Genomic DNA, 15,248 nt, shown 5'->3' with positions numbered 1-15,248 from the left:
CTTAGACCAAAGCGACGTCTACGACAAACTGAAATCGGGCTATATGAATAGATTACAGCGTACTAATTGTAAACAAACAGCTTTAACTGTAGACGGAGCTTTAATAAGCTAGACGTGATCGGGTATTGCCTCAACCGACCGGTCGTTGTGGGAAGCAAAAACGATGACGGCAAGGCAGGCTTTTTTAAGCTGATCTCTGAGGCTAGGCTACAACTTCGTTCACTTCACTGCCTTAATCACGGAGTCCTCCTTCGTCTTGAAGTCAGGCGTTTGAGGCGTATGGCGGGAAAAATGTGTGCCATTTTTATACGCACTTTTCTCGGCAGCAAGTAGGTGTTTTCTTGCCGAACAAACACCAGCAAGGCCAGAAAGTACCCCGTGATGGACTTTTACTCGGAACAAAAATTGTTGTCGATGCCCCTTAAAGCTTAAAGCAGCTGGCATTTCCAAGGCATTTTCGAGAATTCAGGCGCTCGAGGATATACACTGGTGTAAATTATTCGCCATCGACATCGAACACCGGATTCTGGAGGGTGAAAAAGCTCAGTCGTGCACAGTTGCTGCGCTCAAAGCCTGGCGAAGCTGCAAACGCAGATTGTGTTTACATGCTTCCATGGAAACTACGCCCTGCTTTAATGCGTCGATGCACACAAGTACTAGAAATTGAATACTAGCCTCCATTACGTACTTGATGTTATCGGCAGCCTCTTCTGTACCATACGGCAAGTCTTCCAATTAAACAAAATTGAATACTGGTCACTGACGCTGTCTGCTTCTTGCTTCTTTCCTTTCATGCAGTTGACCAGGAAGAGTACACAGTCGAAGAAGACGACGACGAAAGCTATGTCGAGTCCGATGATAAGTACGCGCTTACCCTGCATGTTCTCTTTTCTGTAAGAGCATTTGCCCCTGCCTGGTTCAGCACAGGCAGATTTTTTTATTTTTGTTTTCAAGGCGCGCTGAACCGCGATACGAAGGCTCGTTTTTCACTCTGAACAAAAAGGCCGACGTCATACTAACGCGTTTTCTTGTTTTCAACCGCCAGAATTCGTGGCGCAAATTACGCGGAACTTCGGGCTGCTGTATTCCTTCACCGTTCGCTTCGTGGGCTGCACAGAACTTGCGAGAACGCCGCCAGAGCTTCGCAGTAAACAGCTTCCGAGCTGTCCGCAGTCATCAAGCAGTGACCCACTTCAAGTCGATTTTTAATTAATGCGTAAGCATTATATGGCTCATCGGGAACGAAACCACGCGCTGTTGTCCTCACGAAACGGTGCGAAAACTCCAGTGACGTGATCAGTGCAGCTGCCATTGCAACCATAAGTGTGCCAACAGAGGACCCAATGTTTACATGGACACCCAATGGTCTTTAGGTCAAAGCCATATAGTGTGGAGGGCAAAGGCGTTCAGGTTGAAGACCTTTAAGTAAAAATACTTTTGGGTGAAAACCTTTAGGGTAAACGCCTTTGAACTCAATCACCTATAGAACTTTGACCTAAAGGCCTTTATCATAAAGGTCTTATGCCTAAAGGCCTTCACCCTAATGTCATTTGAGCTAAACGTCTTTACCCTAAAAGCCTCTGACACCTAAAGTCCTTGGAGACATTTGTTCTATCAGTTAGTCACTAGTAGTAAATAGTAAACAAAATATAGTTGTAGCCTATGATGAGACATATGCTTTCGCATTTACATGTAAGTAGTCTTAAATGCCCTCCGTAATTTTACCGGTTCAGAAACACTGCCGCCTAGCTGTCACTGCTGAGTTATTTACGTCTACCCAATTGTACGCATACTGCTTCTCAAAATTAAACTATCCCTCTCTCAGGCTCCCTTTTTTACCATTTTCATAGCTATGATCACACTTGCTAATAACTGACACTTGCCGATTTGGGACGTGGGGACGCGCAGCTGTTGCGATACTGAGGTTTCAGTTGTCATGTTGCTAAATGTTCATCTTCACATGTCATGATGAGTCCCATGAACAAACCTTGCGGCTGGCCGTTTTCAGCTCTACACTCGGTACTTTCAGTTTCTGCCTACGTTCCTTCAACAAACACTATACATTTATTTTAAATTATTACGTAAATTATTCACATGTACACAATACAAACACAACGCAAGACTCAGTTCAGGGGTCATGAGGTACCTACCCTTTGTCCTCCTTCTTTATTCTACCTTTTCATTCAGAGCCTTAATAAGCCATGCGCATCGTGCTGATGGGCCCGATGTCGGCCGACAGTCATGCCACAGCCTCATCGGAGGTCGTAGTGCAGCATCAGACAAAGCATACGCCACGCCCTCTGTCCTCATCACGCAGCAGCCTGGCGGACGACAGCAGCTACCAACCGGTAGATGGCTACTACTCTCACAAGTTCCTGCAGGATCTTCTGGCACGCATGGCCAGTGAGCCGCACCCCATGGTGGTGGCCTCGGGGGGCCCCGAGACAAAGCGTGAACGTCTGGACCCCGCGCTGGTACAGGCTTACGTGGTGCACACCACGCGCGTCTACGACACGTACATGCGTCACATCGGCGCCCTTGGCGTGCTCGTCGCCACCAAGCTTCAGGACTTGCGCGACAAAGCCACCGACCTTGACCTCGCCCGCCGGATCCAGGTACTCTGCCAATGTGTTCTGTTAATGGGTTCATAGAGTCGTGCCATCACTGCAGGCACATACGTGCGCAGGACTTAAGGCATTCCCAGTGGATACCGAATTTGCCTGTCTTGCGCCTGTCGCGGGCTGAGCAGCCAATGTGGACTTTCTGACGCGACAGCGTTAAGGAGCTCGTGCCGCAGAAAAGCCGGTGTCGTCGCGGTGTCGGCCGTGAGCGAAAAATCCCTCCTCCTCCCCGTGAGCAAAAAATACCTCCTCCTACTCCTCGCAATGTACGCCACTGCCCCAACAGATGGCGCGCGACGGCAGCGCAAGGAAAGGAAGGGACGCCTGTCAAATATTTCGGTGGGCAACCCGGACCACGCTGCAAGGGAAGGAAAAGGAACTGAAAACTGGTTTTGAGAAACGGAAGTGAGGCCTGTCTCATATATCTCTGTGGACAGCCGAACCGCGCCGTAAGAAAAGGAAAATGAAATGAAAATTGATTTTACGGAAAGGAAGTGACGCGTCTGACATATCTCTCGTTATGGCGCAGTGCGGCCGTGCGGGCACGCAGGAATCACACGGTGAGCGGCGAACAACCCAGCGCACATCCAAAGCGCGTTCACCACGAAGCTTGCGGCTTGCTGCCCGTTCGTTCGGCGCAGAAGCTATGCTGGCGTTCGTGGCACCGGTTTTGTCGAGAACGATGTGCCGACGAACTACGACTGCATCTTGAGTCCCGCGCGTTTCGGCAAGGCGCCTGGCAGCGCTTCTATGTGGTTTGCCGCTGCGCGCGTCCGTTTCACCGTACGTAGCAGAGCGATTTGTATAACTAGCAAGGCGTCGCGCCGAACGGGCGATGGCGTTCCGTGGACCCCCTGACAGTGCTGCAAAACGCTGTCGCGTTCCACTCTTAAAGGCGAAGCTTAAGCGTCCTCCAATTTTAGATATTTTTGTACGGACACTCTAACCCTTAAAGGACTGTGTTTAGTTGTTGGGTGCAGAGCGTGTTCTCCAGAAGGGCTAGTGTGTCGGTCATTTCCTTTATTCTTGGCCAAATTGTTTCTCGCAAGCGCCATGAGCTTTTTGTGTTGTTGGTCATTAAAAATACTCTTGAATGAGTTTCACTTATTTCTCCCTGATTGAGAGTAAGGCGAACAAATCCCTTTACCCGAGCCCCAGAGTATTTGTTCATAAAAGGCAGTTCATTGAACCGCCGCTTCATGCCTATCCGTGTGCGGTTCCGCAGGTTCAGCTGTACGCGGACACTGTAGAGGCCGCTGTGTCTCAGCTGCGCCGTGTGGCCATGACTTGGGGCTCGCTGGTGCTCCTTGACATGGGCGAACCGGAGCGCACTGTACCGCAGGGCCTGTCAGAGCAGTACCTGTTCTGTCGCATCGTGTCGGCTTGCCTGAAGCTTCGAGACACTTGGTGGAGGAGCGAGATCTACCTGGCCAAGTACTTCCTCCGCTTTCTGAACAGGTGCCAGGTAGGGTGCACACGAGTGTGCGACTCTAGCTACCGACAGATTTCCACAGCCAGACAATATGCACAGCTGGAGCCGCCGCGGTGGCTGAGTGGCTATGGCGCTCGGCTACTGGCCCGAAAGACGCGGGTTCGGTCCTGGCCGCTGCGATCGAATCTCGATGGAGGCGAGATTCTATAGGCCCGTGTACTGTGCGATGTCAGTGCACGTTAAATAACCCCAGGTGGTAGAAATTTCCGGAGGCCTTCGCTACGGCGTTCCTCATAACCTGAGTCACCTTGGGACTTAAAACCATAATAAACCAAACCAATATAAGCAGCTGGGTGTGCACATTTCGGCAAGCGGAGAAAAAGCAGCCATGAAAAGGCCAAAATCGTGAAGACTTTAAAGCTTACTGGGTATTAACAGTGAATAAACTAATTTTTTCTGAATTTCACAGCAGGCTGTGTGTGGACCACAATGACATCCTCGAGAATGGCCGTGCAATATGGATGCCAGTAAACTTTCCATTGTATAGATCAGGGTGATATATTGAGTATTCTGCGTACCACATTTTTTTATCCAGGCATCTTAGATATGTGTAGCTGCCCAGCGACACGTGTATAAGCTTTAGCGCTTTTAAAAAATAGTCCATTTACTATGTCGTTCATGGTCGTAGGAAACTTGAGCGTTGCGCATAGGTTGTGGACTCTAGGCAGCAAAAGTTACTTGCGTGCAGCTTTCCTGGACCCATTCAAGCTGCACAGACAGCTTTTAGCCAGGAAACCCTCCATTTGTATCTGGAACGTAAACATACTGATTGATTGAGTGATTAATTGATTGATTGATTTTCGCAGATATTCTAAAGCATTAAGGAATCCCAAAATGTTACTTCCTACCGCGGTCATAGCGATAGCTCAGGTGCTATCATCTGCGTGCTATAATCTGTTGTCCCCCATAACACGACAGTGCTGACTCCTCTAGACCACTCGATGGAGGCGAAATTCTAGAGGCCCGTGTACTGTGCGATGTCAGTGCACGTTAAAGAGTCCCAGGTGTTCGAAATTTCCGGACCCTTTACTACGGCGTCTCTCAGTACCTGAGTCGCTTTGGGACGTTAAACCCCCATAAACCTCTAGACCACATGTTGAATATTCTTAGAACCTTCATTTCGCTGCCCACTTGGTTCAAACCAGCCTCGATCACATATTCTCATGAATCAGGATTCCGAAGCGGGAGTTGGCGTTAAAGGCATACTGCACAGGCAGCTACAGAAGTGTTCTGATCTGTCGCGAAGGCTATGGCGTTTATCTGCTAAATCATGTGTGGAGAGAAGAGATCCCTTCCGGGACATGCGCATTTGGGTGGCAACAAAAACACCATTGCGATGTCAGTGCACGCTAAGTAACCTTCAGGTGCTCGAATTCAACCGGAGCCCACATACAGCTCCAGCCAGGACGCCATGCCATTCTACTTCCCCGCAGGGTTTCTCCGACGACTGGCAGTCGAGGCTGCAGGACGCCAACGTGACCGTGCTGCGCGCCTCCATCGAGGCTCACGAGCGCATGGACCGTGAGATCGGCCTGTGGCAGTGGGCGCGCACACTCCGCTTCCCATCCGAGCATCGTCCAGAGGCGCTGCAGCCCAACCTGCTGAGCGTGTTCGTCGACGAGCAGCTCACCGGGGACGTCTCCTCTCTGATGACGCTGTTCATCTTCGAGACGGGCAACACCGTCTTCCGCGCCATCTTCTCCATCCAGAAAGAGGTAGGCCGCGACCGCTACGTCTTTCCGGGACAAGAGCATCGGCTACGTGCTCCTTCTTGGAGGGGTCGCTTCATTTTGCTGCGCGCAGTACAGCGGTACGCCGTTATTAATATGCATACAGCCTCTGCACCCTTGGGTCGCATATGCACGGTGCATAATAAGTTCTCACGCCACAGGGTCTCCTTTTGAGCCGCGAAGTGGGGCTTTTACGACAACTGCGAACCTATACAAATTTTGTGAGTAGTAGGAGTACCATTTTCGCCTCTTGAGAACATCGCTAGCTTCGTATGTGCTATAAGCGTACGACTATACTCCTCAAAAGCAGGCACTGCGTTGTAGAAGCGGTTGACAGACCTTGTATTTTATTCACGCACAGACGTTTGGTTCCGCACAATGCATTAAAGGTGACCGATCTGAAAGGAAAAAGCTTGACCCAGATACGTCATAAAAGCGTTTAAATTCATAATCATAATGGAAGAATTTTCGGTAGTCCTCCATGGCTTTTCCTGTTGTGACCAAACTTACAGAAATTTTGCAGTTTTGTTAGGACCAGTCCGGTAGTGATGACATAAAATTTCGTAATAATTTCTCAAATGTCTTCCAACATTTTCTGCTCCGTTTTCCAAGCATGCATAATTCTTTAGGAGAACAGTTTTTGGCCAAACGCCAGCGGGTGTAGGTTTTCTGTGAAACTGCAAAAGCAGTGCGAAAGTCTAATGTGACAGGCGACGGCCACTTAATTTTTATGTGCCTTGCCTTACCGAGAACATGTGGGTTGCTAGCAATGAGGGAGTAGTTGCTTTCAGGAAGCGCATGCGGTTCAATCAAGGCAGCACACTTATACGACATACAGTATTGCACATAAGAGTACCTACAGTAGACAGATTATACACAACAGAGTTAGGAGAAATTGTAGCAAGCCGCTGCGTGCATGCTAATTTTTAAGGGCGTAGCTCTGCTTTCGATACTGATTAACTAAGCGAATTACCTGCTTGTGTGAACGTTTCTTTCCCTGTACATCCCTTCAGCCTGTACACTACATGTTCACTGCTTTTGCTGCTGCACGCATCTGTGGTAGCATCATCTGCCCAGAGCCCATAAAGAATTATCTGCACAATGAAGCAATGGGTCGTGTCCCGAAGGTCTGTTCTATGAACCGGCGTTCTGTACAACGGATCGACTACACGCATTGGCTGTACGCGCTCATGGCTTGTTTTGCGGCGTTGTTTGTTCGTGCGTGTGTTTGTGCATGTGGGTAGTGGCAATCCATGTGCTCAGACGTGCCCTGATCTGTGGAAGCTTTTGTCAACAGAATTAAAATCACCATGTGCACGCGTTGTCTTTCTATTGCCCTCTTGCGGTGCACGCGTTCCTTTAAAAACGATAGCTGTACTCGATGCACCAATACCGCCAGCACCACGTGACCTGTGCGCTCTTTGAACTTAACCTTCAGCCTAGCCACGGTCAAAATGTGCCTATAGAGAAAAGGCGCAGAAAAGGAAATCACATCCACGACCGGGAGTCGAACCCGCAGCGGCGGGAAGTGATCAACTTAACAGGACGCTGCGCGAGGCAACTAGCTATCGCCAAAGCCGAACACGCCTCATGTTAAACTGCACCACGCTCTCGCGCTGTGCATTGGAGAGCGTCGTCATCAACTTCTATCTGGTCCGTCCGGCGGCACTGCTCGCTCATCGTCGTCTTCTACGTAGTGCAAATCCGTACCTTTTCACTGATTCTAATATAGCAAAAATTCTCTGTAGTTTTCAAAATTGTAAAATATGGCCTGGTTCAACCCCGAAATTTGACCTTGGCCGATTTGGAGTAGAATCGATGACCGACCATAACTGAGCGTGGCTGACCGGTGGCTACCTTCGTATTTGACCCGGGCAATTGTCAGCATGCTACCGCTCGACGTTTTGGTATAATTCAATAAAGGCCGACTTTGGGCGAGTTGGTTTTCCATGCTGAACGTAAAAGCGCAAAAAACAAGGACGTAGAATAAGACACACAACACGAGCGCTCACTTCCAACTCATCTTTATTACATGCAAGAAACAGAATTTTATACTCTCGATAATACCTGCAAACCATTATCGAGAGTACGAAATTCTTATCTATCTTTCACTAGTGTAAAATTCATTATCTATCTTTCAGTACTCTGTGGTAGTGCCTTGCAGGCATTATCGAGAGTATCATATTCTGTTTCTAGCATGTAATAAATGTCAGTTGGAAGTGAGCGCTCGAGTTGTGTGTCATTCTACGTCCTTGTTTTTTGCGCTTTTACGTTAAGCATTTTGGTACAACCGTGATTAAATGCAGCCTAACTTTTTGCCGTTGGCTTTATATCAGCTTAATATATTCAAACAGGTTCATTAAGTCACTGTCTCCTCATGCGTATCCACCAACTGGTCCAGCAAGCCACGTTTCGCTCATCTGACAACGCATGGGTTACAACTTCGGCGTGCAGTTCGAGCGGCGTCAGCTGAGCTACGACTGCCGCGAACTGGAGTCCGAGGTGCGCAACACCTGGGCCACCTACCTGGAGAACGTGCACGAGCAGTGCGCCAGCCTGGGCGCCAACCGGGCCCTGTACTGCATGACCCTCCAGGAAGGAGAGGACGCGGCGCGCATCGGCAGCGGCCTGCGCTTCTACATGGACCTGGTGTCGCCGCTGCACAAGGCCGTCACCATGGAGTGGACCAAGACATGCTCGGCTCTGCTGGAGCAGCTCGCCGCCGCTGCGAAGGCCGAGCCTGACCGCAGGCCGGACCTCGAGCAGGTGCGCCGAGATGGGTCTCTGATTGGTCTCCCCGATGAATGCGGGGCTGTTCGCTTTCTGACCGCTCATGGTGAAGTTTCCTTTGGGGTCTATTAACACTTCAAGAAGAAAACTGCTCCACAACACAGAATGCGGAAGGAAACAGACCATGTCTTATCTCTTCTATGTCCTGTCCTGTAGCGCTGTTTTTTTTTTCTCCTTGAAGTGCTGCACGAGTTTGCCCGGAACGTACTTTGTCTGTTAACTTGACAGTTTTTTTATTGCAGGGAAGGAACATGAGATGACTTTGTTGTAAACGCCCTCTTTTGTTTCATTTTTTGCCCCTTTTTACTTGTTTCCTTGAATCAATCGTGGTAGCACCAGCCCTGCGCTTACACATGCACAGGTTAGTCGGCCCCCAAATGCTAAATTCATTAAATTCGAATTTCAAAGCATCATAGACAAAGTACGGAAAACCCATAAAAAAGTGCCTCATACCGATAACCCAATAAATTCGGATCTCAAAGTATCATATAAAAAGTATGAATAACCATAACAAAGTGCCTCAGTCCGGTACAGTTTATTTTACGCAAAAAAAAAAATGAATTGATGATTGCTCAGCGCCAGAAATTTGCGTGGCAATAACTTCGCAGTTTTGCCGAGTGGTGTTCTGCGCGCACACTGTGGCGGGCTGACCAACACAGCTGTCTTGTAGGGAATCCAGGGAATTAAATGCTTGCTATACACATACGAACAAAAACAACGCGCCCTATAGTTTAAAGCGATTACTGTCTCCGCGACACCTTGAAGAACACTGACTGCATGGTCCTGGACGCGCACGCAGTGAAAACAAAAGGAAATTACTAAAAATAACTAAAAACAAAAAAGCATGCAGTCTTGCCTTTTCGACTGATGATCACAGCGATAAGTAAGGGGCTTCACATTCATTCACGGAACTTCCTTGCTCAACTCAACCACATGTGGCGTGCTAGAGACTATAGAACATGTTTTAGTGGCGTGTCCAGCGTATGCACGTGAGACTCATACTCGCATCTGCTCTGAAGCCTATGGACACATCGCTCCTCTCTGAGGATTTAATCCTCGGCGCTTGGCCAGATAGTTTTAGAACTGTAAAGGCAACGCGAGCGCTCTCACGCTTTTTGAGCGACACGGACCTTGTCTCGCGTTTGTGATGTCAGAGAGTGTGCCTTGTTTTTTTTTAAGTAGTTTTTCATCTGCCTCCTCCCATCATCATCGTCCCCCATCGTGACCTTCTTTAATCTCCTCTTCCCGTCCCCCAGAGCAGAGTAGCAGGCCAGATATTTATTTTTCAGGCCAACCTCTCTGCCTTTCTTATCAATAAACCCTCTCTCTCTCTCAAGCTAGTGTGGAAAAGTGGACTCTGCGCGGAGTGTTGTCCTTGCCTTAGCATAATGATACATCACGGCCGCTTGGATGCCCCTTCAAATGAACCTCCATCTGATAACTACCATTCTCGGATTCTAATGATTACAGCTGCTGAGCGTTCGTCGGATAATCTAGACACACATGTTAGGCGTTAATTCTGATGTTATTAGTTATGTTATACCAGGCGAAGCCTATTCTATGTAATAAGACAATGGCAGAATGCTGTTGTGCAGTTAGCAGCCCTCTGACATTTCGGACACGCCGAAACTAGCTTGAATTTGCCAAAATACATTTGCACCATTGATTACGCTCTCAATTGTCCCAAGAGCATGTTGGAAGCATTCGACATGGAATTTTACATGTTTATTTCCTACAAAATAGCCCCAGCCCGACGACGTGATTTCAAGTTCTACTATTAGATGGTCCTGTGCTTGCTCTAAGCCTTGCTGGATTTCCTCAAACAAAGTAACTTCAACGCCTTATAAAAAAAGTTCAGCTGACTTTTTAGTGCACGTTAAAGAACCCCTGCTGATCTAAGGTTATTCACTCTTGTTCATTACGGTGTGCCTCATAACCCAAAGCGTACATTACAATTTAGTAGCGGTAACCGATATGCAATACAGGCCGCCAGTTTTTCTCTGCTTATGCTTTTTCTTTCTTGGGACACTAAAAAAAACGTTTAAGTGCTCCTCGGGCAGTTCCGGGACGACAACACGGCCTTGTGAAAATAACTGCGCGCGCAAGAGCACGACACCTCCACCTGTCCTCATGCAGAAAAGAGCATGCGAATGCCTCAAATTCACGTAGAGCGAGCTTAATGCACCTAACTTCCTGCAGTCTCTGCCCTGACGCTTTCGTACGCCTTGTCAGACAAGGTGAAGCGCGGACGCCCAAGTTGTATTCAAACCCGCATAAAGGGGCTGTCAAGGTAGCGCCACTCGGCTGAAATTAAAACGGACGCCCAGATAAGCCGCGCGACGGAAAACAAGCAAACTGTTTCGTCCCCGTCAGTAGCGTCGTGCGTGACAGGAAACACGAGCACTCGTCTCGCGTGTAGGCTCCATTGTTCAAGTGTCACCTGGGCTAACGGTACCCTGGACGGTGCAAACTTTTTCCTCGCTGGACGACTCGCGAAGAGCGGCGAAAAGGAAACGCTTCAGCCTCGCCGCGGTGCTTGACCCTTGCGCGCCTCAGGGACAAGCGGCGAGCGTGTAAATAGGAATGCGTCTGGGACAGGGAGGCTTACTCCGTTAGGCAGAAGGGCGCGCATTCCTGCACCACGTTGTGAAAAGGGGGACGCCAAGCGTTAGACGTTTTTGGCATACCGGAGACGTATTCGCAAAGACGTATAACGGACGCCTTCAGCGCATGCGCAGTGGCTCCGCCTAGCCTCACCCTTCTCGCCATGTGTGCGCAGGATTCTCCCGGTAAACAGGTATACCTTTGAACGCATTGCAGCAGTTATAATTTATTTCAGAAAATCGGCTGCTTCGCTTTAGAATATCTTCTGTGAAGAACCATGCGTAGTCTACAGTTCCTTCCTTGTAGGTAGATAGTTAATTTTTTTTTCTTCACATTCCAGCGAAGTTTTAGCGGTGGAGATAGTGGGCTGTGTGTGCTCCCCCGGCATGTCAAGTTACGAAAAGATGCTATCAAAAATGCTTAGTTGCCAATTCCTGCGGATACGTTTTTCCTCGCTTAACCTTCCAGTTGCCATCTGTCGTTGCCCTCCACCTCTTATCTTCCTTGAGAAAAAGAAATACGGCTGGCCGCAGCAACAGAGGTAGCGTGAATGAAACAGCTAGTCTGCATTATTATGCGTGATGTTGTGCGCTGAATATACACCGACCACAAGAACGCACGAGCATTAACTATGTCGAGTGACGTCATTTGCCACCCGGAGACGCCGCCATGTGCGCAGACAGGTTCGCAGATACTCGCGTCCTTGTATTCTTCCCGTCCGCGTATTTAGCCGCATAATGGTATCCTTGTCTGATAACCGCCGTTCGCCGCGACCAAGGCTGCGACAGCAGCATTTCTGGTGCGAAAACCTTTGAATGCGTAGAACTGTTTATCTGATGCTGCAGGCCTGATGGGTGATTGGACGACTTTTCGCAATTATCTGGAAGCCGCGCCGCTTCCGAGGATGCCTTATAGGCTGAAGTTCCAATAAAAGCGAAATCTGTGCATTTCTGCATTCTATGAAAGAACGGCGGCCTTCCATGGCAGCAAATGATAAAAACCATGTGCACAAAGCTTTTGAAACCCATATTCCATGTCTAGGTTTAAAGCTCAAGCTTAAATTATGCCCATTCTTAGTAAAGACGACCATCCACAACAAAAAAAAAATAATTGAGCGTAGAAAATAAGCTCAGAAGGTTAATTCGTTGCAACAAGGATGTAGACCGAAAAACAAAGTTGAAACCTCATAGTAAGCACATAATACAAATAGGCATAAACACATTCGCCTTTGCAAGTCTCGGAAGGTGTTTCACTGGAGTCTTGGTACTTTTTTTCATTTCCAGTTCAATTATATTTTAACTGGAACAAATTTTTGCGACTGCTGAGTTACTCTATTGGTGATAGCTGAGTTCACTCTAGGCGCTTACGAGAATAAGTTTCTTCATTAAAATAACCACATAGCGATGCCTATACAAACAAGGTCCAGATGTCCCCCCAACTGTAGCGACCAACGCTCAACACCTAAACAGGATGATCAGTGAAGCAATATAGAAGTTTTGCGTTCTTCCAGTGGTCTTCATATGTGACTCTTTGCAACCTGGAATAAGCTCTATAGAACAGACGCCTATTGCTAAATTCCTGGTTTTACTCTAACCGAAAACTAGATCGCCAGTGTGCGTAGCATGTGTACGTAAACACATCGAAAACGCATGTACTCACAATGACTGGATACTTGGCAGCGAAAAGCATTACATGAACAGCTGTCTACAGTTTCAATGGTTTATTGGTAACCCGTCAAGGGCATTTGGGATGAAACATCAAAACTGCTATTTTTATTTCCAATAAACATATGCACAAGTGATAGCCAAGACCTTATCATCGCGCTTGCTTTTCAGCGGCGGTTGCTTACGCCTTTATGTTGCCAGTTCAATTTTTCTGCGTTATTTTATCTTGAAACATTATTTATGACTCTTCAGGACACTGTAGCGGACACGTGCTCAACGCCTAGCTTGATCCTGGTTATAGGTGAAAACCACTCTTCCCTTTAACTGCTTCTTCACTGTTTCAAAAAATATTTCTCAAACATGACAAATATTCCCTCCATTCGAATTACTATGATAGTTAAGGTCTTCTAACATTCCATCACGGTTAAATTACCACCACGGCTGGCTCGTACTGTATACAGTGCACCATCATATTTTCTGAAACCCGTGAACGTTTGATGCACAGCTAAGCCGTGCGCCAATGTCTTCACGGAAGTGTGCACCAGCGCAAAAAAAAAAGGCTCAGAAGCCGTGTTTCTTGTTCAAAGCATATTCGGAAGCTATAATATCACTCGGAATCACAATGAAAACATCTGCAGTGTTCTGTTAATGTGCCTACTAGCCAGCTACGTGCAACCAAGTTCTGCCTAAGCTGCTGTCTTATATCTTAAGGACGCCTGTATCCTCTCGCGTTCAACGTCATGTACTCATAAAGCAGTTAGAGCAATTAGTCCAAAGACTGGCACAGCCGACTCCCCCAAGTGCGGGCCAGTATGCGAAACATTGAGGTGGATAATAGCACCTCAAAGACAGATGAAGTTAAAATGGACAAATACGGCAAGACAGGCGCCAGTCGCATCGTGTTCGCTCCTACTGCTTTGTATCACTCCTTTCGTGCGTCATCATCAGCCTAACTACATCCACCTCCACAGATTCTTCTCCGATTAACTTCTAATTAATCCCGTCACGTACGGACTGCGGTCACATTATCGCAGCAAACATCCTGATCTCATCCGTCCACCTGACTCTCCGACGCCCGCTGCTGTACGCTTGCCCTCACTTCGAATCCACACCGCTACCCTAAGGAACCAGCGATTACATTCCGTTTGCATTACATTCCCGACCCATTACCGCTCCGTGTTCTTGACTGCTGCCAGCATATCTTTTAAATCGCGTTTGTTCTCTGACCCACTCTGATATATTTTTGTTGCTTAGCGTTACACGTGTCATTTCCCTTTGCATATAGCTCGCTGTTCTCAGTTGGAGCATTTTCGTTAGCCTCCACATTTGCGCCCCACACATAGTACTGGCAAGATGCAAGTATTGTGTGCTTTTCTCTTGACAGGTACTGGTAACAACTTTATTCTTGACCTGCCTGCTTTAATGCGTCACTCGACTTGAAGCAGCGTTGGCTCCCCGTGTACAGTGCGTCAGTAGGCAGCACCGGATCACATTGCTCGTTGTCAATCCCTCACAGGTGTCTGCCTGGGTGGAGGATACCAGTCGCCAGGTGCAGGAGGCCATGCAGACGGCCTTCTCGGCCTTCGAGAACCAGGTTCGCGTCATCGTCAAGAACGTCGAGCTCTTCAGCGCCCAGATCAGGAAGATCCTCGAGTGAAGCCCCGCTGCTGCCGGGTTACTCTTCCTCGCGCTTTCTCAGGCAGCTTTTGAGTGCTTTTTCTTCTTTGTTTTTGCTTCTTTCTTCCTGGTGTGAAAATAAAGTTTGCTTTTTTGTGTGTGATCAGTGTAATCTAGCAGCGTTTCTAGAATGCCGCCCTAAACACAACGAAATCTTGCTGGATGCAAACACAGCTATTGAGCAGGTGACTACAAGTGATGGGCGGCACTTGTCAAGCACGTTTAGAAGCTCACTGCAACACACATTTCGCCACCCATCTTCAGTTTATGAAACGTGCTCTGGCTGAACTTAACGCAGCCCAATGGTCGCAGCCGCTTTACTTCAAGCCGCTCGTTCGGAGTCCAACAGCGTGTTGAAATGGCGCAGTATCTGTCTCATATATCCTACGACACCTGAACCGCGCTGTAAGGAAAGGGATAAAGGAGGGAGTGAAAGAAGGAAGGAAAAAATAGGTGCCGTTTAGCATTTCGCTTGCATGCGAAACAGGCCTAAGGCGCACGTGTGCTGTGCGATGTGTCATCTTTATTTGAGGCCAACCAACCAACGGAAGGGCACGGCAGTGGCCGTGTGGTGTAAGGCATCGGGAAGCGAAGCTGTTCTCTCCGCCGCCCATTACTTGTTGTCGTTGTCCGCCGCATAAAATTGTACATACCCACAAGAGGGATTGGC

At 48.2% G+C, this 15,248-nt stretch overlaps 1 protein-coding gene across 2 annotated transcripts in view; it reads left to right on the top strand.

Annotated features, from left to right (window-relative positions):
* The window catches only part of LOC144119197 (uncharacterized), a 36,707-nt gene extending 22,026 nt beyond the window's left edge, over positions 1–14,681 (top strand). Inside the window, exons 4-9 of one of the 2 annotated variants that reach the window (XM_077651881.1) lie at positions 799–862; positions 2,321–2,615; positions 3,847–4,086; positions 5,547–5,828; positions 8,298–8,609; positions 14,418–14,681. In XM_077651881.1, coding sequence (XP_077508007.1) covers positions 799–862; positions 2,321–2,615; positions 3,847–4,086; positions 5,547–5,828; positions 8,298–8,609; positions 14,418–14,558 — 1,334 coding nt within the window. In that variant the 3' untranslated portion in view covers positions 14,559–14,681. Of the gene's footprint in view, positions 1–798; positions 863–2,317; positions 2,616–3,846; positions 4,087–5,546; positions 5,829–8,297; positions 8,610–14,417 lie in introns of both variants that reach the window. The other variant, XM_077651880.1, reaches the window with a different exon arrangement.
* The last annotated feature ends 567 nt before the right edge of the window (positions 14,682–15,248 follow it).

This window comes from Amblyomma americanum, chromosome 2 (assembly GCF_052857255.1).
Source record: "Amblyomma americanum isolate KBUSLIRL-KWMA chromosome 2, ASM5285725v1, whole genome shotgun sequence".
Taxonomy (NCBI): Eukaryota; Metazoa; Arthropoda; class Arachnida; order Ixodida; family Ixodidae; genus Amblyomma; species Amblyomma americanum.
Note: the sequence above shows the minus strand (reverse complement) of the source record. Positions and strands in the feature narration are given on the sequence as shown.